The sequence below is a fragment of the Cheilinus undulatus genome, linkage group 3, assembly GCF_018320785.1.
Source record: "Cheilinus undulatus linkage group 3, ASM1832078v1, whole genome shotgun sequence".
NCBI lineage: Eukaryota > Metazoa > Chordata > Actinopteri > Labriformes > Labridae > Cheilinus > Cheilinus undulatus.
Window position 1 is genome coordinate 9,748,076 of NC_054867.1, and position 22,936 is coordinate 9,771,011.

The following is a 22,936-nucleotide window of genomic DNA, read 5'->3' on the forward strand; positions in this document are numbered from 1 at the left end:
TTTAAACTTGGATGGTTGTTTGATTGTTGGATGTTATGCAGACCTGCTTTTTTCTGAGCTCCACCCGGAGGGAGCAATCCACCGCTGTCAGGCAGAGGACCATGGTCTCAGACAGGGTAAAAAATTTTTCTTCTCCGGAATGATGCTTTTAGCTTCATCAGTCTCAAAAAATGTGGTTCACCACTGTGTCTAAATTTTTTGTTTTTGTTTTTACAAATGAAGTCAAAATAAGGAATAAAGTCAAAACTGTGCGTTTAAACAGTAGTTTATTTTTGAATGGAAACCTGACCCTCATTCATCAAGGTGGATTGAAATCCCATAAAACAGAAATAATTACTCAAAAATCAATAACAATTATTTGAATGAATAAGAGCTTATATATTAAACCCAGTTTGGATTTAAGTAGAACTAATGCATGGTTTTCTACTGATGTCAAAACATTCATTGTTTATATATCTAATGAGAGCTGTGAGAGAATTATACTTGTATTATTCTTTAGTTTTAGAAAGTTTCTACTAATATTTGCAGTCTGATGGCCATGCAGTTTTTCTAAAGCATTTATAAAGCACTTCTGATTTATATTTGCAAAAAGCATTGTTCAAGTTAAGGTGCTGGAGGACTGATACATCCATTAGGTCTTTGTCGTATCAATTTTAAAACTGTCCACATTAATCACTCTTAATCAGTGTTATACTGATTATCATGGCCTGAAATTAAAAAACCTGCCCCCCTTCTTTTGAAATGGTTTTGCAGCTGTATGGACTTTTAAGTAGCCTGATTTCAGCCTGTCTTGTTATGCAATGGCTGAAAGGTGTTGCTGTTTTACCAACAAGGTCGTTGAAACGTGGTCGTTTTGTAAGACATGAACTTTACCTGTTTGAAGCTACAGACTCTAGCTACTAGCAACAACTGATCGGAAAGACAGTAGTTGGCCAAGTTATGATGAATTTGACTGAAGTTTGTGACAGCAGTTTTACATTTGATGAAAAATACGATTATTTGTTTAATTTTTAAGTCCTTTTTTTGTGAATATTTTGCAGAGTAATTACATGGGAAAGCTTTTTCAAGTAGGAATGCAAAACGGCATAAATGTTAGACTGATTCCTAGAGGGACTGACTGATAATAGACAAATCTTGCACCTTTGACCTTTTCATGACAATGCAATGCAGGAGTGGTAGGGCATCGATCTTCAACAAACAAAGCAAACAAAACACAAGGAGTATGTCTGGAAAACAACAACATAAAATACAGAAAAAGGACCCGTTTACACAAAAACAAAATACAAAGAAGCTCATAATCCACAGGTGCTGCATGTAGACATTCACTTGTGTCTCAGTAGTTGTTTTTCTAGATATTAGTCGAGAAATTTGCCTAAATTTATGATCTCTATGCCATCCATTAATTCCTGATATAGACCCCTCATCAGGCATAATCCTTTACAGATATAACAAGGATTCTGACTGTAAACATGCTACATGAAGCACCTTTACACAATAAGACATAGAAACAAAGTAAAAGGAGAAATAAATAGACTTTACAAGCTATTTATAAAAACCTCAACAGGACTGTTGCTAAAGCTGTATCCGCACACAAACAGCAGTAAGTGGCTTATGAAAAAGCAGTCCTAATACACACTTAAAGAACTGCAGTGCAAATATTTCACTGTAGTGCAAATATTCCTGGGAACAGGCAACAAACAAAGATGCTAATAAACATAAATCAGTTCCAGATATGAGCTGGTTTCCAGAAGTCTGCCAGGGTCACCATGCTCTGTGTGCATCGGTAACAATAGAAGAATGTTACACTTTAATTCAATTCTAGTAAAAATCAAGCAATAAATGTTCAATGCCACTGCAACAAAAAGAAGTCCTAAAAGCCCAATATTGGGTTAAATTTTACTTTAGTCACTGATAACTCTTGCACGTTGTCTAAAAAGCACAAAAACATTGGCAACATTTTAATAGCAAAACATCAACAAAGTATTTGTGCTGTTTAGACAGTGTTTTACTGTTTCACTCGCAGCAGATTTTGGCTGAAAGTTCCACTGATGACTGAAAGTGTAGCTGAAAGAAGGTAACAAACCTTTCAGCTTTAGCTATGTCCCAATTCAGTGGCTGCATCCTTTGCTTCAACAACCTGAGATTCATTGTGCTCCAATTAAAACATGCTGAAACTTAAAATGGTTGTGTAGAACATTTTTAACACAAGTATTTGGTTTTAATACAATCGGACCACTACAATTTCTAATGTTATAAAACAAAAAGGGAATTGAAATGCAAATATATCAAAAATACTTGCTTATGTGGCCGGGGGGGGGGCAGCTGGTGACACAAACAGAAAACCCTCCATAGACCAGACTGCCTCAATTCAGATAATTAGCGCTCGACACAGGATACAAAAGCTTAGTCCTTCAAAGGATGCTCCCACTGAAATAAGACACAACTATTGTATGCAGCACATAAAGCAGAGCATCACAGCAAAGCAGACACTGGTCTGCATTAGAATTGATTAAGTCAAATAATGATAAATATTCTCACAGTAACTTATTTGTTTATAGAAGCAGCCCTCTATTTACCTTTGAACAGTCACATCAATACAAAATCTGCACAGTCGATTAATGCTCAGTGCAAAAATTCAGAGAACAGTCACCATATTAGTAGTTTGTGATATTTCCTGACTTGAGTTAGTTGAGGTTTCATTCATTCCATCTTCTTTGTGCTTCATATCTCAGACAGAACATGGAGAAATCATTGATGCATTAGTGTTTAAAGCTGCAGCTCTTCTATTGGCCACTAGATGCTGGCTCTGAGTGAAGACTGTATATAAGAAGTGGACATAGCCCAAAGGTCTGAAAAGTAAAGCCAATGCTCATGGGCTTTAAATCTGCATTCTCGTAATCTACCAGCAGGGGGCAACTCTTGTGGTTGCAGAAATAAGTCCTATAATGTGAAACTACCTTGTCAAGAACACTTATGACCTAAGTTGTTATCTAACTTACCCTAAACAAAGCATGATAATTCTCTTAGAAGTGATGTTTTAGGTGATTTTAAAGGGAATGGATGCAGGCATAGCTAAAATGTAGATGTTCTACCCAAGGCCAGGCATACAACATGATTGTAAAAACTCAGTGATGAAGTGTCATTTGGAGATCACCGGCGATGCACGACCAAAGCTCAGGACCTATGTGTTCACACCGTATGATCAGATTATGTGGCATAACTTGAATACCAAACCAGCATTCTGAGCGCTCAGTGTCCTAGACAGAAAAAGAGCCCTCAGCATCAGTGTCAAACGTCATAGTAGGAAAGCCCCAGTAGACATGTGACTCAAAAACTGGGTCAGATATGGCCTGAAATCATGAGGTGCCCAGCTTTAGGTAGATTGTGGTTGATTTTGGAAAAAACTTTTTGTTTCAAGTCTTTACAATGTATCTCATATTTGTATGACTGGCTGTTTATTGCTCATCTGAGACTTTAACTGCTGCCTGCCTTGTCAATGACAATCTGGTTAAGGAGATTTGGAATCTCAATGAGTTTCACTAGTTAAATAAAAAATGAAAGCATGATTTCAATCAGAGAAAAACTTACAAGGCATGTTTACCTTTCACATATAATAAAGAAACTCTAAAGCTAATTTAGAGTGTGCTTGTGTTAGCTGATAACTTTGTATTTTCCTATCTCCACCCTCTTATCGAAATATCATCACTTCTGCACTGGAAAACCAACAAAGTGACTGCCACACACAATCGTGGATGGCATCACAGCGGCTACTTCCACTTCTTACACAGTCGATGTTTTTGCCAGGATCTGCCCTTTAAATAAACAAGGATTTTTCTGGCTTCAGTAACTGACATACCGCTTACTGTAGTAGTCCGAGTATTAGTCTTCTTCCATCTAGAGGAATAGCAGCATGTGAAGTTTTTTGCTTGTGTTATCCTATCTTCAGAGGCAGCTGTAGCAGAAATCTCTTCCATCTAGTTCTATGGTCTTTCAGATTAATCCAACATGACCAGTGAGTGCCTCATTTTATGCCTCCTAGCTGGTGATCTTCTTGCGTGGCAGGTAGGCATTAGTGATCTGGTTCATCACTACCAAGGCGGGGAAGAGGGGAAGCAGCAGGAAAGCCCACCAGGCCACGCCTCTCACTGTGGCCTGGAACCAGTCTGAGAACATGGCTGTCGTCACGGTAACAGTGGCCAGCAGGTAGACGACTAGACCACAGGTGGCGTGGTACAGCTTCAGCCTCGGTGGAGGAGAGGAGAGACGCAGAAGTTTAGGAAACTTAACACAGATACCGAACGCTGCCTGGAGCCCGGTGGCAGCCAGGGTGCTGACACCCAGCAGGCTGTGCCATGTGACCAGGTGGGGGCGCTCTGACACGTTCTTGCTGGCCACCATGAAGCAAAGCCCGGTGGTGGCAATGATCAGGACCAGGGACTGACAGAACCAGTGGAGACAGACTTTGTTCTTCCGAGATTTGATGCAGAACGGGGATCCTTCAGCCGAGAAGAGGAGGATGCCTTCAGTCATACACAGACAGTACTAAAGGAGGAGAGAGAGACATAGGCGTTATTTACCCTTTAAATTTAAAGCACAAAGAATCAGTGTTTATTAAAACAGGGTCAAAGAGGAGATTATTATTATTAGTTGTAGTAGTAGTAGTAGTAGTGTGCTTTGGATTGCTAAAATCACCTTTATATAATTTATCTTCTTTTTCTTTGCTGCCATTATTTTTGCTAAAGCTAGTAGTACAGTGATCAATTTACACAGCTGTTCTTGTTCTCCTGTTAATATGGAAATCATAGGGTTGCTGCAGTGGATCTGCTTCATTATCAACCTTATCCTTACTTCTATAACCATTACTAGAACAGTTAAACTGAATCTAAGAGAAACATTACTTTACTGCTTTATTTAGTACTAATAGATCTCTTGTTTCATTATCATCCGAGCTGCTAATGCTGATATTGTATTGTTCTGTTTTCTAGCATTCATGGCTGTTATTGCTAATTCTTCACATGTTGCTATCATCATTATTGACATTATGGCAATATCCCACATCATGGAGATAAATTTATGGCCATGACTGCTGTAAATTTGTCTTTCATTTATTGTTTTGTTGTTTCTCTTGTCCCTCTCCGCTTCCTGCTCGACTCCTACCCCCTCCTTCTAGCCCTTTCCAACCCCAGTGCAGCTTGGGCAGAGAGCTGTCCGCATGAGTCTGGTCTGCTTGACAGTATTGCCTCTTAAAAGGAAGGTTTTTCTTGCTACTTTAGCTAACAGGGCTAAATACTGCTAGTGCTGAGCTTATGGTGATTAACACTGGTTTTTGTAATAACAGGCCACATCAGAGGGTACGGTCTAGCCCTGCCCTCTTTGTTAAGTGTCTTGAGGTCATTTCAGTTAAGATTTAGTGCTATACAAACAAAGATTGATTGATTGACATTGTTATTAGTAAAGTTTAGACAGCGTAGTTAATGATTTTAATGCACTTATTTACGTACATGCTGCTCAAAGTGATCTCCATCTGCATCTCTCTCTCTCCTCCCGTTCTCAGTGTGCAGCAGGCAGTGTGAGAACGATACTAACCTCAACGCTCTGTGTCTGTTAATAGAAGTTTTCCCGGCACTTATAGGAACTAAACTCAAGGTTACAATAAAAAATAAATTAAAGCCACTACTTCACTGCACGAACATGTGTCATAGCAATTGATCCTATTCTAGGTTATGTTTAAATCAGCCCATTTAGTCAGCTGGTTTAGTTCAGTTGATCTATGAAGTAAGTTAGTGTAACTCTATCATAGAATACTAACTATAAACAGCCTACTTGTATAAAGCTGCTGCTGTATGAATTCTGATGATAGTCCACGTTTTCAAATAACACTACTGTGTGAAAATGTGCCTGATGAACACTAAATACTTTCATAAACACAAAAGAGGACACAAAAAATTGTGACCAGTGTAGTTTAAATAAAACCTAGTGGTTTCTCACATTTGTAAATTCTTATTCTATGAACACTGTCTTTTTTTAATTTCAGCGATCATCTTTAATCTTTAAGGTTGTTGGAGAAGTAGTTCATTGCACTGTTTTTAAAAGGCTGTATTAATGTGTTTTGCCTCATCAATTTAAATTACCCCTTAGTTTTTCTGACAAAATTGTCTTGGTCAGGCAATCCATTTTCTTTAAATGCAAAAAAACAACAACAAAAAAAAACTCTCAAAAGCCATAATGAGAAATAGATTCAGAAAACTGCGACTTCCCTCTGGTTTAAACACTCGTACATCTGTTCCACACCTTTTATCTGGTCTTTAAATATCAATGAAAAAAACTTTTTCTTATATTTAAACAATGAAGCTACAAAATTCAATGTTGTGAGGATTTTTTCCTGCTGATAGTCTGACTATTGCAGAAGTCCAACCCCAGTGTGTGTGTGTGTGTTTGGCGTATGCGTGTGTGGTAACAAAGCGATGAGTCATAAATAGACCGTCATTGTAAAGAGAAAATGGACGCATCAATCAGAAGTCTGCAGCTCAAAGACATGTCGTGTTTCTGACAGGAGGAGGCGTGATGTGTGGACGGTCAGACATCATGGCTGACAGACGGTGATGACTGATTGATCACATTTTACCACTGTGACTGAAAAAAAAAAAGCCTAACATGTCACTGTGAGCAGCTCCAGAGAGCAGAGCTGCTCTCACTGACTGCCCAGTGTGTAATACAATAGCTGATAGTGCTAGTTAGCATTAGCATTCCCCTCCTTATCTATTATTTACAGTGGAAAGAAGACAGAGACACAATGACCACAGCATCTGATTGTACGTGTTTGCTTTAGGAGTTAATATTCAACAGGGGAAATACTTAGTGTTTGATTTTTGCAGGTCAGGATAATTTTCTATCCCAGCATCATTACTGGCTGATGTATTAGTAAAAGTAATGACACTGTGGTAGCATTTCTGACAAGAATGAATAAAAGAATTTAATAAATATAGTAAGCCATCAAATGTATGCTAGGTGATAAAACAGTTGTTTGAATTTAGTTAAAATGCAAATTTTATTCTTGTAATTACTGAAAATTATACTCATAATGCAAGATAAACATATCCCATGCTCTGCTTTTCTGAGGTACATGAAGGGGGGCGGTGCTCTGGAGAAAAATGGTTGGGAAACACTGCCTTAGCGAGTATGTTATTTCCAATTTTGATGTCAAAATGAGGAGAAAGGAAGGAAAAAACTAAGCCCACTGAGGGGTCTCCCTCTAATAGTTTGTACAAATTTAAAAATATGCAAATGTGTTGAATATCATGAACCATATAACATCAGCAGGAGCTGATAACAGCTATTCACAGGCAAGAGACAGGGTACAACCTAGGTGGTTCACCAGCCCAGAGTCACTAATACCCCTAATGAACCTGTTTTTGGACTGTGGGAAGAACCTGGAAAAAAGCAACACAAGCACAGGATGATCCGTATATATAATGGGTAACATTATCTAATCTGTTGACAGGATTCAAACTCTTGTTTGTTTTGTTTAAACTAAAGTTATAGTTATAACTCAGACGCTACCTTAAGGACACTAGCCTGTTTTATTCATAATGAGCTTCGTGTGATCTTCCCTAAACTGCTGATTACATCTGAAAATTAATTTCCACACCAAGGGCGCCTGTGGTTCAGTAGAAAGAGTTAGAAACTGGAAAAACCGGTTCGAACCCCTGCTCCTGCTGTCACATGTCAGTGTGCCCTTATGCAAGACACTTTACCCCAAATGGCTCCCACTGCTGCTCCAGTGTCTCTTGATAATGTACAGTCGCTAGAAAAAGTATGTGAACCCTTTGAGATTTCTTGGATTTCTGCATAAATTGGTCATCAAATGTGCTCCGATCTTCGTTTAATTCACAACAATAGACAAACACAGTCTGCTTAAACTAATACTGCACAAAAAATGATATGTTTTCATGTTTTCATTGAACAAAACATGTAAACATTCACAGTGCAGGGTGGAAAAAGTATGTGAACCCCTAGGCTAATGACTGGTTGACCCTCCTTTGGCAGCAATAACCTCAACCAAATGTTTCCTGTAGTCACAGATCAGACCTGCCCAACAGTCAGGAGGAATTTTGGACCATTTTTCTTTACAAAACTGTTTCAGTTCAGCAATATTATTCGGATGTCTGGTATGCATCGCTCTCTTGAGGTCATGGCACAGCATCTCAATCGAGTTGAGGTCAGGACTCTGACTGGGCCACTCCAGAAGCCATATTTTCTTCTGTTGAAGCCATTCTGTTGTTGATTTACTTCTTTGCTTTGGGTCGTTGTCCTGTTGCATTACCCATCCTGTTGAGCTCCAGTTGGTGGACAGATGGTCTTAAGTTTTCCTGCAAAATGTCTTGATAAAATTGGGAATTCATTTTTCCATCAATGACAGCAATCCGTCCAGGCCCTGAGGCAGCAAAGCAGCCCCAAACCATAATGGCCCCTCCACCATATTTCACAGTTGGGATGAGGTTTTGATGTTGGTGTGCTGTGCCTTTTTTTCTCCACACATAGCGTTGTGTGTTCCTTCCAGGCAACTCAATTTTGGTTTCACCTATGGACAGAATATTTTGCCAGTAGTGCTGTGGAACATCCAGGTGCTCTTTTGCAAACTTCAAAAGTGCAGCAATGTGTTTTTTGGACAGCAGTGGCTTCCTCCGTGGTGTCCTCCCATGAACTCCATTCTTGTTTAATGTTTTACTTATTGTAGATTTGTCAACACAAATGTTGGCATGTGCCAGAGATTTCTGTAAGTCTTTAGCTGACACTCTAGGAGTCTTCTTCACCTCATTGAGCATTCTGCGCTGTGCTCTTGCAGTCATCTTTACAGGATGACCACGCCTAGGGAGGGTAGCAACAGTGCTGAACCTTCTCCATTTGTAGACTGTCTTACCATGGACACATGAACATCAAGGCTTTTAGAGATGCTTTTGTAATTATTGACCGTAGGTCTTCTGAGAACTCTTTTGTGCCAGGCATGGTTCACATCAGGCAATGCTTCTTGAGAACAGCAAATTCAACACTGGTGTGTGTTTTTTATAGGGCAGGGCAGCTTTAACCAACACATCCAATCTCATCACATTGACTGGACTCCAGGTTGGCTGACTCCTGGCTCCAATTAGCTCTTGGAGAAGGATCCATCTTAGAAATGTCTACATTACTACAGCTGACTAAAATACATCCATAACACTTAAATGTCAGAGGGACTACCACTAAAACATTGTATGATTTTTGTCAAAGTTTAAAAAAAAAAAAAAAGTCTAAAGCATGCAACCTGCAGTCAAATCAGATCTCACTCCAGTGGATATCAGAAGTTCATTCAAACTCAGTGCTGTTATGAAGTTGTAATTTATGCATTTAAGGGACCCATAGCAAATTATTGGTACTTGCAGATGTTAACTTAGAGTTAATTATCAGTATTGGCAGATATAAACATTTCTGGCAATATCTAAAGTTAATACATGGGCTGTACATGGCGTCACAAATGTACCATAATACTTTACAATAAGGTGAAGTATGAAGTTTGCTCATTTTAAGCAGAGTCTACAGCCACCTCAGCTGATTTTTATCCTCAGTCGTTATTAGGTCTGAGCTGCAGATGGCTGTAATGCAGTAGTGATTTTGTTGTTGTTGTTGTCAGTTCAAACACTTTCTCTGGATTGTCTCAAGGAACCATCCTGCACACTTCTTGTTGTTTTATAAAGTACCGCAACACCTTTGTGTGTGTGTGTGTTTTTTCACAATGTTAAAATTTGTATATATCAGGCTGCTATGAGTATCAGTTAAAAGGAGCTTGGAAATATCACACCCAGTATTAGGCATGCTTCTGCTACTACACTGAGATGTGATGCAAGGGGCCTCATCCCAGCTAGACAGGAAATGTGTCGGTCACCATGTTGATGGAACTTTTATCGGACATTTCATCCAATTAAGGCTTTACATCATGGTTCATTAGGGTTTTACCGCACATTAAAATGATGCAATAAATTATCTTAGAGATAGTTTGCTTCATAGTGATGAGAAAATCTTAAAGACAGATGGTGACTCAGTATCTGACCTGTCACTGTACACATGCGTGTGTTTTAGTTTGTGTTTTTGTAAACTTACTGCAACAGACATACACACTGGATGCCAGGAAAACAGACCTGGAACCAAAAACAAAAACAAAAACTGTTAGCATCTGCGAAACCTAGCTATTCAAAATGCATTTATGTGAATTCACAAAACCAAAAATTTAAGCAACCATTCTGATTCCATTGATGCCCACTTCCTCTGATTTAATGCAGACAGATAATTGGATGATGATAAAGTGTTCAGAATCTGATAAAGGGGCAGACTTTACTCTGCTTATGACTGATTTTTCTAACATTTACCCTGAAAGCTTTTCCAATGTTTGCATTACATGTTAGATGGAAACACTTTCAATTCATCAACATTAATGGAAATTACTTTTTTCCAACCCACTGTACAAGCAATCATTTGATATTTTTTATCAATGTTTCATTATATTCTATTAATTATTTTTCTACTTTGCATTTATAAACTTAAAAACTACATTTTAATTATTGTCTATCATTATTACAACTATTTATCTTTTCCTTTAATGTTGTTTAATTACTGTAATATTGGTGTCTATTAGTCTCTAAGCCCTGTTTTTAAATTCACCAATAAGTGCATGCAAATACATGTGAACAAATAGATAAATGGGTAGGAAGTTGTGGTGTTGATTTACAAAACTATATACATATGATAAGTATTAAAAAAGAGGCAACAAATTGAGAAGAAAAAAAACAACAAGGAAGGAAAAAAGGAGAGAAAGCAAACAAACAAAAAAAGTCTCTAAGTCCTACATTTGATCTTTGTGACAATCACTTTTTTCACTCTCTTTTGAAGCACTTTGACCTAAAACTGAGTTGTCCAATAGGTGCTTTATATGCAATAAATTATATTTATACATTTATGACAATAAAAAAAGAAAATAAGTCTTACAAGATGAAGTCTTCAGAGTAATACTTGTGCATATTTGTTTGCATATCATAGCTAAATCACAATATCTTTATCCTACATATTTGATCAAAAATTAAAGGTAAAGCATTCATCCAAACCCAATACCTCTTTAGGGGATTAAAAATCAAGTTTTACTGCAGTAGACTACTGTTTACTTTAAAGTGATTACTAACCAACATAACCTATAGCATAAAGTAACATCATAAATAAATACAAGCATAGTTTTCTTATTTGTGAAATCAGGTTTATTTTCTAACTGCTTTGATTGCACTTGTAACGACGTTGACAAAGTCGGGTGCCTTTATTTACTTTATGCGATTGGTTTATTTACTCTAAACCAAACAACAGCAAGAGAACTCCAAAGTCTTCAAACTAAGAGTTTTAGCTTGTACTGTATATAATCCAAACACATAGCACTCACTGGTTCCAGGTCTGGACAGCAGAGAGATGATGAGGGTCAGTCCCAGCCCGGTGACATGAGCCGCTATCACCGCCGCCCTCCTCATCCACACGTACAGCCAGAAGTCCCGCATCCCTAGCCCTTCTCCCACCGGACTGTACTCCACATCTGACCGCATTCTGACCAAGAAACCACCGCTACACCTGCCCGGCTACCTGCAGACTCCCCGTGCAAGAGTTACAGGTGTTCTGACACGGAGAGAGGGTGCATGCGCGCTGAAGACACACTCCACGGGGTCCATTATAATCTAGGAGAAAAGCAAGAGCTTTCCAGTTACACTAAAAAAATCTATTAAGGTTTTGATACCAAAAACAGAGGCACAAAGCGCCCAGGTGGCCTACTGAATATCTTTTGTTTTTAACCACAAAAAGTGGAAGGAAAAAGTCCTGCACACTGGCTAAATTGCAATTTTGTATAGAAGCTGTGTTCAGTGGACACCATCTCTTTTCTATTTTTACATGTATTGTAATGTTTATATTGCCAGTGAAGATGCACTTGACAATATGACTTAAAATGTTGGTTAGTTACCGTAAAGCTTTTTTTGATACTATCAATAAATATATATAAATAACGGATACTATATCGTTTAAATACTTAGCATCGGAATTCACTGTATCGTAGACAATGCATTTCAGATAAGTAAGATGTTGCAATTTAATTAGTGACCGTGTTAATTTGTGACTTTCAGCCGAATGTGATCGTTGTTGCCGTAGATAGCCAACAAATCGGAAAGAGTCCTGTTTGAGAGTTTGTTTTCAATCAAAGAATCAATGCATTGCCATCAGACATGTCCGCAATCAAAAAAAGGATGCAAAAAAGAGACAATCAGAAAAAATATGTATGTTTTAAAAGTGACGACAACCACTGACGCAGTAGGATGAAAGTCACCAGTTAACACGGTCACCCAAAAACTCGATACACGAGACAGATAAACACAACCTGAATCAAGTTAAATACAACCGATATGTGCATTTTCCATTAAAAGTGTCACATAAATCGATGTTTAATTTGTGTAACTTACGTTTTAACATTCGTATGTATCCTTCGTTCTTTTTATTCATGTAAATCTCACTCAGTTGTACAGCTTTGCGTCTGAGGTTATTTTGTAAAGAGGCGCAAACGTTGATTAATTCCCGCTCTTGGTTGGGGTTCTTTCAAAAGATTTGACTGAGTAACTGAGCCAGCCGCTTTAATCCCCCCCTTGGAGCAAATAAAATCCGATTGTGGATTAAAAGCGAGGTTGTACAATGAGTTGACTGAAGAAACATCGTTGTTTGGTGGTCTCTCCTCTCGTTATATTGGTTCTCTGGTAGAAAACGTCCGTTGGTTCGTTATAATAACGTCAGTCACATTTTTATCTCAAAATTGACTCTCTAATTTGTATGACATGGCAGCCTTGGGGTATGTTACTGGTCCAATATGATGACTGTCAACATACAACTTCTCCTGGCGACTGTTCGTGTTTTGATTTCACTTCCTGGTTTGACGTCAGAGTCAGGCGGAAGCTAGCCAAGTAGATACGTCACTTTCAATTCCTGTTTCTTTTTTCTGTTTAGTCTGCACATTGTGTTGTGTGATGGATATTTGCTCACTTTAGACAGATTTTACTTCATGTGTGATTGTTTTCATGTATCCTAAAATCACAGATAAAACAATGAACTATATTAGCACGGGGAGGACTGAAACATATTTATAACGCGAAGTGATTTTATTTTAAATCTTTAAGTGTGATGATACAACATTTAAAAAATACAACCCAATTCCAAAAAAAGTTGGGGCACGGTTTAAATGTAAAAAAGACCAGAACACAATGATCATCAAATCTCATCAACCCCTATTTTATTCACAATAGAAAATATTTGCTCATTTGAATATGATGACAGCAATACATCTAAACAATGGGACAGAGCCATGTTTACCATTGTGTAGCATCCCATCTCCTTTAACAATAGTCTGTAAAAGCCTGGGTAGTAAGAAGACCAATTGTTGGATTTGTTGGAGAGTAATGTTGTCTCATTATTGCCTTGTTTAAATTTCTAACTGCTCAACAGTCCTGGGTCATCTTTGCTGGAATTTTCGTTTTATGATGCCCCAATGTTTTCTTTTGGTAAAGGATGTGTTTTAGCATTGTTTTAATAAAATATGCAAGGCCTTCCCTGAAAGAGACATTGTCTGGATGGGACCATGTTACTGTAGAACCTCCTTCTACTTTTCAGAACTGATATTTCCTTTCCAGATGTGTAAGCTGCCCATACCATAGACACTAATGCAACCCTAACTGCTCAGATTTGCTGATAATAAGCTAGATGGTCCCTTTCCTCTTTAGGCCACAGAAAACAGCATCCGTAGTTTCCAAAAATAATTTGACATTTTGATTGATCTGACCACAGAACAGTTTTTCCATTCTGTTTCAGTCCATTTTAAATTAGCTTTGGCCCAGAAAAGACAACAGCGTTTCTGGATTCTGTTCACATATGGCTACTTCTTTGCATGTTACAGCTTTAACTTGTGTTTGTAGATGGCACAGCCAACTGTGTTGACAGTGATTTCTGGACGTGTCCCTGAGCCCATGCAGTGGTTTCCAGTACAGGATCATGCCTGTTTTTAATGCAGTGGCCCCTGAGGGCCCTTGAAGATCACCAGCATCCAATATTGACCTTTGGCCTTGTCCCTTTCTTACAGAGAATTCTCAATATTCTCAGAATCTTTTAATAATATTATGTACTGTAGATGGTGGGATATTCAAAGTCTTCATAATTTTGCATTTAGGAACAGTTTTCTGTATTTGTTCCACAATTTTTAGATGCAAATATTCAGACTGGTGAATCTCTGTTTAGCTCTACTTCTGAGAGACTCAGCCTCTCAAAAATGCTCCTTTATACCCAGTCATGTTACAGACTTGTTGCCAATAACCTAATTAGTTGCAAAATGCTCCTCCAGCTGTTTTTCATTTGTTCCACTTACTTTTCCAGCCTTTTGTTGCCCCATCCCAACTTTTTTGAGATGTGTCGCTGCCATCAAATTAAAAGTAACTAGTTTCAGTGAAATGTTAAAATGTCTCAGTTTCAACATCTGATATGTCGTTTATGTTCTATTGTGAATAAAATATGAGTTTATGAGTTTGACAATCATCAAATCAGCACCCAAACTTTTTTGGTACTGGGATTTTACGCCTAATCGTACATATTTTTGTTACTGTTTTATGGCATGCAAGCTATTCATTTTGTTTTGTTTCTCCAGATCAACTTTACACTGTTTGTACTTTGCTGCTTCTTATTAAGTTTCTGTTTGTTGTTTGCTTTTTTTGTTTTGTTGTCTTCTGTTAGCATTTGTGTTCTGTTTAAAGTATTACATTTAACATAGCAGTGATCTCCAAATGGTGGCTTGTAGCCCAGGTCTGGCATTACGGTGCCAGTTATCTGGCCTTCTCATAATTTTACACAAAAGTACATTTTCCATTTGAATTTTTTCTAATACAAAATTCTTAATTTAAAATGCAGGAATTTGGTTAACCTAAGTGGCTTTAATTCTGCTATTTTATCAGAGTGGTTGCCAGTCTTTCTTCCTGTTTGGCCCCTATTTAAAAGATGGCGATATCTGGCTATTTTCAAAAGATTTATCAAAACGTAATTTAATTTATCAATGTACACTGACAAAAAAAAAAAAAAAAAAAAATACCGGATATGATAAAACAGATGAACCCACCTAGGGAAACACCATGGCTGATAAGCACAGTCAGTGGCCAGTGATGTCATGTAGTGTTGTAAGGGTAGGGACTCAAAGTGACTAGTGAAAAGTATTCTGGGTTTAACCAAGGATTGAAATGTTTCAGAGGATACCAAACGATGCAAGGTTTAAGATATAAACACCTCAACAAAGTCTTAAGACCATGGGTAAAATTACAAGAATTTGCATTCCGTGCTGGTGGATCGTAACAGTTTCAAGTAGTGCTTCAAAATGCAAAAAGAAAAACAGGAGAAAGCAACCAAAAACAGAGCGTAAGCAATTTGTTGAAAACTGGATTTAAACTCAAACATGCTGTTTATCAGCTGATCAGGGCTTAAAGAAAAAATGCCTGTAAAGGCCATGTCATCTCCCAAGCCACAAGCTTGCCTGTTTGCACTTTGCAAGGAGCACCAAACATGGGACATTGAAAGTCAAAGACAGTTTTATTCTCTGACGAGAAAAAATTTACCCTGGACGATTCTGATGGCTTCCAGCATTAGTGGCATGACAAGGAGATCCCACTGGGGGTGTTTTCTACGTGGCACAGTGGAGGAGTCTCAATCATAATCTGGGGTGCTGTTTACGTTGATGGAACAATGGAGCTTCAGGTTGTGCAGGGGCGTCAAATGGCAGTTGGCTTTGTGGAGATGTTGCTGCACGCATTCCTCTTGACCGATGGCCCTCGTCTGTGTGGTAATGACTGGGTCTTACAACAGGACGGCGCGGCAGTTCACAACGCCTGCCTAACAAAGGACTTCCTCCAGGAGAATGACGTCACTCTTTTGGACCATCCTGAGTGTTCCTCTGATCTAAATCCCATTGAGGATGTTTTGGGACAGATGGCAAGGGAAGTTTATAAAAACGGACATCACTTCAGGACCATGGGTGCCCTTTGGGAAGCCATCTTCTGTACATTGAGCAACATTCCCAACAGCCCCTTGGAAACACTCGCATCAAGCATGCGAATTCTGAAGTGATCAACAAGAATGGTGTGGCTACTCACTACAGAGTCCATTGTTGACACTTTAAGTTCTGGTTTGGGGTTTTTTAAGGCTATGGTCTTCAACTTTTGATCGAACCTTGATCGTGTTGTCTCTCGCTCATTTCTTCTTTTTGCATTATGAAAGACTACTTGGAAACTGGTTACCATCCACCAGTGCAAAATGCAAATTCTTACAACTTCCCCCTAATCTTATGATTTTGTTCAGGTGTGTATTAACTAGAAAATAAAGGAGTAGGATTAAACAGATTTATACTTCTTCCTACTCATTTTCCCTCATGTAAACTGGGATGCTTAAGTGTCTGAAAATGGAAGTAATTGCCCTTTTTGTTCTTTTGTTGTCATTTTATTTGTACATCAGTCAATTAATAAGATATGTCATTCACTGTGAATGTCATCTATCCTGATTGAGTTGCTGTAGGGGGCAGATGAAGAAAATTAGAGCTTGGTAACTTATAGCAGTCGTTCTCAACTGGTGGGTCGTGGAGGAGTTTCTGGTGGGTCGCCAAAGTGTGTCTGGAAATAAAATATAGTCAAAGTGTCTATGAGCTACTAAAATATTGGGTGGACACGCATCCATACATATTATTTTACTCTGTTTTATTGTGATAATGGGTAAAATGAAATGTTTTATAAACATTTTAACCCATTTGTCTCCTTTACTTGCAATAACATAGCTGCTTTCCCCATTATAATGAAGTAATTTCTCAAGCTCTTTCTTAAGATCTGTAAAAATGGCAAAAAAATTAAACATTTTCACAGGGAAAGGAGGTGCAATACAAATCAGTTCTCATAAATTTCGTTCCATCCAAGATACAAACTGCAACATTTTCGATTAACCAACATAGGTTGCTGAAAATTTGTGGGAATTTGGGTCGTGATTCATCATCAAAAAGACCAGTTGAGAACCACTTACCTAAAGGGTCACGTTGTTTTTAGTCTTATTACCAAGGGGGCAAACTTATCAAAAGATCTGGGTGCTCTTAAATGGACGAATACTTCAATGAAATGAAAAGAAGAAATATGTATTTTCATCAGAATATAACCGACTATATCAACAGATTTTTAAACTGAAAGTTAACACAGAACTAAACCCATTTTAAACTTCATTTGAAATGCAATCAATACACTTTAAGTCATCAAAATAAGCCTATATTTTACCCAATCTTATATTTTTCAAAAGCATTTGTAATGCATGAAAATAGTCTGACAGAAACAACTAGAATAGCCGTCTGAGGCGGCAGACCCACGCCGAAGCAGCGCCACAGAGGAACTCACGCTCCCATTGATTACTATGGTGTTCAAAATTTTGAAGTCCGAGAAAAACCGAATGGATGCGCAGATCACCACCAAAATCTAATCGATTCTTCCCTGTCACTATCCCAATATTCCCTGAAAGTTTGGTGAAGATCCGACTTTCCGTTCTCAAGTTATCTTGTACACATACAAAGAAAGAAAGAAAGAAAGATACGGAACCCTTTACATAACCCCCTGCCGATTTCACTGGCGCGGGTAATAAAACACCTACATCTACTAATTTCTTGAACTAGAAAACATGCCAGTAATCAAAGATTGTTTTAGAATGTTTTCTATCATTCGTGTATATACATGCTTGGTTTTTGGCCATGTTGTACTGGCTTCTCAGTTTTACATCCTTCATGTCAGATTTTGTCAGGATTTTTTCACTGTCATTGTTTGTTGATATTTGGGATTGACTCATGGGCCATAGTAAATGAAGAAGGTGGCCAGTTGCCTATACCTGTACTGCATAAAAAATGTGGGAATATGAGATAAATATAAAGAGTAGAAATAGGAAAGCAGAGTCTTAAAAAGAAGTCAAAAAAGCCAAGTGTAAAGGACATTTTAATCCATTTTTATAAACCAACAGATTTAATTTAGCAGCATAATCGGATGGTCTTGAGGTATATCTAAATCCATACTCTGAATTTCAGCCCATCCTCCCACTCCCTGTTCTCCCTCAGACATTCATCCAGACGACACAGTCACACAGCGACACATCCATACTGCACTAACTCTGCACATACACACAGCCTGACACACTCATACTGGAGCGTTTGCTCAGTAGACAAAACACACACGCACAAACGCACATTTGAGTCCTGTTGCCTCAGTCTTGGACCGAGCAGAGCTGGCTCCCTCATAGTGGCTTGTAAGGCAGGCACACTTAATGGTGCAGTTTTGGCTGTGGAGAAAAAGGAGAACATTTCAGTCAGTGCTTTCATTTGGGTACTTGATTTAAATGTAATTATAAATATGAGACAAGCAGCAGTGATAACCAAACTGGTCGTACCTAGACCTAAAATGAACAAAATACCAATCAAAAAGGACTGAAGTGCCTCACTCTTGTAATTTCCAATGTTTAAATTGAACTTTTAATTTTGATGTTGTGCCAAAGTCTGAGCCTTGTAAGAAAATCAGAAGACATTTGTCTGGAGGCAAGTCTACAGCGTTTTAACTCACAACACTGATTATTGCCAAGAAAACTCAACTATTAGCCAATAAGTAGCCCTGGGATAAGGTGATGCAATGTAAAGACATGAAAAACATAGCATTTTTAAGACAAGTCAGCCCACAGAGCGCACACTTAAAAATCTGCCAACACGTTTACTTAACATACTTTCAAAAAACCAAGTCTGCTTCTTCCAGTTCCCCTTGGATAATCACTGCTTTATGTCTGACTTTCATTTCAACAGGTTAATACACTAGTATTGGGAGCAGTACTTCTCACTTAAAAAAAAAAACAAACAAACAAAAAAAAACAACCTATAGGAAAAAGATTAAAAAAAGATCAAAATGGAGCAGGAACTTGTCACATCAGGTACCTGATCTAAGTACACTTAGCCCCAAAGTCTGGTTCCTTTGATCTGTGTGAACACAAGCATAACATACTCTGACACTGTTTAAATGTCCCCCTAAAGAATTTAAAGATTATCTAGAGAAAGAACCACTTAAAATAATCATGAAAGCCTATTAGAAATGATTAGGCTAAAAAATCTGGCAGAATCATCTTTAGAATCTTTAGGCTGATTTAGTGTGTTGTTTCAAGGCACTGTGTTCATAGCTCTGTGATATTTCAATCAACCCTGAACATTGCGGGGCGTAAGGGGGGAATGAAATGATCCCCCTTTGGAGATGGCAACAGAGGTGTTACCCTTAAATTCTACATACTCTGTCAGTGCACAGTTTTTAACACATCATGCGCTCTGGTGAAAAAAGCTCTCTTTCAAATCAGTCTTTGCAATTTCACAAAACGCGCCGCCACAACACGAACAAACCTTTTCAGTGGAGCCTGCTAGCAAACTGCCTCAATCTACAAGAGCAGATTGGCTAAAATAGGAATGAGAATGCACAAAGCATCTGATCACTTCCAAAACAGGACACAATACAGTCTCGTGAGTCAAGTGTCCCGCCACATCCCTTGAACTCACTCATGATAGAAGCAGACAAAAAAAATGAAAGAATAATACCAAAATGCAAATCTACCTTAGAAGGGCAAAGTGATCTGTGGTTTACATGCTACTCTCATGTTGAACTTGGTTATTGTCACCTGATCCTGCAATTTCTGCATAAACTCAGTTCTCTGGTAATCTTATTACTCCTCTCCAACTGTTCAGGGTTGTGCGCTTCAGAAATGGCTCTAGTTTGGTAAGGAAGCGTAGAGTTCAAACACTGTTTGACATGTACTATGGGAAACAGGTTCTAGAGGTGAGAATAGGATTATGTAGCACTTTCAGGGTACAGCACTTAGCAAGTGTACAAGGCTGATTCTAAACAATTTAACTATCAGAAGCAGAATAATGCATTTTGTTGGGGAAAGCCGGTCAAAATGAGGATGGGCTGCATGCATTTTTAAGTTTGCAACCTGGTAGCCCAGATGTTAAGAGAACTGGACTAGTGTTTTACAACAGTACAGAGTGTATTTAATTACAGAGCGTCAGATAAAATCCAAAAGGGGTCTGGGGTCCTCCTCCAGGAAATTCAGAACATTCAATACTGAATTCTGGAGAATATTTAAGCACCAATTTGTGGACTAAGGTGATTAAAACTTGTATAAGGTTGGCTAGAAAACAAAAACTGGATAAGGACATGTCTTAGTCTAAGTGCCTTCTAACATTTAAGAATTAAAAAAAAAGACAAAAAGAAAATAAAAACACTGTGTAATACTTTCTGAGACTTTAAGTTTCAAATGTGCAATTTAAGACTATTTAAGACCTTTCATGGATCTGCAGGAACCCTGAATTTATGTGTGTGTGCATGCCTGACTGTGACTTTGAGCTTGTGCTGTGTTGTGCGCTCTTTTTTTGTACCCATAATGCACTGTGAATTAACAGACAGGGACACCAAATATCATGCTGGTGCTGAATTGATATAAATCTCTTTATGTGCAAAGACAGCAGAGCTTTGTTAAAGCTCTGTAATAGACCTAGACTGTGTAAACACCCATTGAGGTCATCTGTTGACAACCGGCATTTTAAGCGCACTCATTTTCAATACAAAGCCAAAGTAATAAAGTATTCCTAGCATTCAGATAACCTGACATGCCAGATGGATTTGTTTCACACATCCATCTGGAAAAGCTTCAAAAGGAAATGTGTGAGAAAAGGCAGAGGCTTTGAAAAAAACTCAGAGTGTGATTGGGTGAACGTTCTGTCTGTCACATCTCTACGGGCCAATCAGAGCAACAAAACACTTGACGTAGCCGCTACTGAGCTGCACGTGCACAGCTACTGAGGAATAACGCAAAACATGGTGACAATAGGCATGTCAGTACACGAATTTTGTAGTTTTTGAAAAGACAACAGCTCACTGCTGTTCTTTGTTCTTCTTTTAACAAAGAAGTGTTGTCAAGTTCTGATAAAACTGGCGCTTTAGCAACATCCACGCTAATCTTTTCCTCTATAACTGCACCAGCTCTTGCTGCCACTTGTTTACGTCACAACTCCGCCGCGCCTGAAAGTACTGCCCCTCGTCGCTGACTGGTCCTGTCACTTTCTAACCGGGCCTAAAAGGCTCAGATGAGAGCTTTACAAGATGGATTTGCCAGAGAAAAACAAGGAAACATGCGTATTCATCTGCTTTGCAAGGTTAGCGTTCAGCACCCTGAGCAGAAAAAACTTCCTCGGCATCAGTTGTTCTTGTTAGCATTCTGTCAGTTAAAAACAGATCAACATTCAGAGCAGTGCTATGCTTGTCAATGTGCATGTTTACATGGACTTCAGTATCCTAGTTCTGATCATGTTCAGGATACTGTCTTCACATGTGCATAGAGAAACCTGGTTATTCATATCCCCGTATTCATGAGATATTAGTATCCCGGTTTCTGATTACGACACGTTATATGCACAAGCATCTGTGCTGCTACTGCTTCTTTTACGACAGAAACTGTGAAAATTTTTCAAATCTGACAAAAAATGAGACCAGAGATGAACAATGCTGCAAGTGAATTCATTCATGATATAATTTCAGAGAAAAAGTGTTAAGTAGAAACATGGGTAGCTTAAACTTTCATTTTGAAAAGAACAACGGAAAGCTGTCATATCTACATTTCAGCCCTTGTTTTCAGCCGGATGTTTTGACAGACTAAGCAGAAAGCTTACAGAGTGCCATCTATACGTTCACGGCTCAGAGCTCTGCACGCTCGGTAGCATGAGCGGTTATTCTCCATCTCCAGAAGAAACTACACTCACAGTTCATCATTGTCTAAAAAAATTAAAATGTAAAGTTCACCTCATCTAAACATGAGCACGCTTAGACAACACCGCTGTTAGCCCTGACAGACTGATATGCTACGGACACAGCAGCATCATTCTCTCTCTGGACAGAGCAGACCAGCTCTCCCTCCACCAGACATCAAACAAATTCCAAAGTACGTTATCTGAAGTTACAGGTGAACACTCAATTCTGATTGGCTCTGGGAATTGCGTGATGTAAATTAACTTCTGATATATGGACACCTATGGAACTTCTCAAGTAGTTCCGGTCAAAAAATCTTTATACTGTTCCAAAACTAATGTGCAGCAGCTGTTAGATGACAGTAACCATAGCAATGTGAGGTGGCCATATTTTATGAGCAGAGGAGTCCAGCAATGCCAGCCTAAGGAGCCTGCAAACCAGCATAAACCTCCTCTTAACAGACATAAATATAATGACAGACTCCAGGTTTAAGATCAGTTATACAAGACAGTCTTATCTCCTATTTTCGATGCAAGACTTGTTCCCAGGCTCAGCTTAACACTGAGAGGAGAGTGTCACAAAAAAACTCACTTCCCTCCTGTTTTAACTTCTATAAACTATTATCAGATGATTTAGCTAACATCAAACAAAAGAAAATAAGCCATAAATTCTTTGTAGAGACAAACGAACGTTTCTGATAAACCAGCACAATAATATCTGATATGTCTAATGGTGAAGCAGCACCTGCAGGGCGTGGACAACTCTGTGTCACCTCGTAGTGTAGAAGGGGATATTATTCTGTTTATTCAAACAGCTGGTATGTTAAAACGAAGCTTTCATGTGACTGTCCCTGTTGATGTGGAGGTTTATAGTCTGATCACAGATGACTCTCTGTCTTCCTCGTTTTCATGCCTTTTCATTGATAAATCCATTCAGAAAGTGCTCTGAGCTGACTTTTTTTGTTCCATTACTACTTTATATCTATGGCCTGTCCTATTTACTGGAGTACTGAACTACGTTTA

At 38.5% G+C, this 22,936-nt stretch overlaps 2 protein-coding genes across 2 annotated transcripts in view; both read right to left on the minus strand.

The window, feature by feature from the left end:
• Positions 1–249: 249 nt before the first annotated feature.
• On the minus strand, positions 250–12,933 carry LOC121507562 (cytochrome b561 domain-containing protein 1). Its single transcript, XM_041783985.1, has 4 exons — positions 12,516–12,933; positions 11,456–11,741; positions 10,135–10,172; positions 250–4,542 (listed from the first exon to the last, which is right to left on the minus strand). Exons 2-4 carry the CDS (start codon positions 11,610–11,612, stop codon positions 4,036–4,038), a joined length of 702 nt encoding a protein of 233 aa, XP_041639919.1. The 5' UTR covers positions 11,613–11,741; positions 12,516–12,933; the 3' UTR covers positions 250–4,035.
• Positions 12,934–18,065: 5,132 nt separating this feature from the next.
• The window catches only part of atxn7l2a (ataxin 7-like 2a), a 33,365-nt gene continuing 28,494 nt past the window's right edge, over positions 18,066–22,936 (minus strand). The window contains exon 10 of the mRNA XM_041815592.1: positions 18,066–18,423. Within this exon, the coding sequence (XP_041671526.1) occupies positions 18,406–18,423 (18 nt within the window). The 3' untranslated portion in view covers positions 18,066–18,405. The remainder of the gene's footprint in view (positions 18,424–22,936) is intronic.

Excerpts from the sequence above, each read along its gene's own strand:
- LOC121507562 (XM_041783985.1), bottom strand. The coding sequence starts at position 11,612 with ATGCGGTCAGATGTGGAGTACAGTCCGGTGGGAGAAGGGCTAGGGATG. Across the intron at positions 10,173-11,455 it reads GCTGTCCAGACCTGGAACCA|GTCTGTTTTCCTGGCATCCA; the intron begins GTGAGTGCTATG and ends TTTTGGTTCCAG. Across the intron at positions 4,543-10,134 it reads CAGTGTGTATGTCTGTTGCA|TACTGTCTGTGTATGACTGA; the intron begins GTAAGTTTACAA and ends CTCCTCCTTTAG.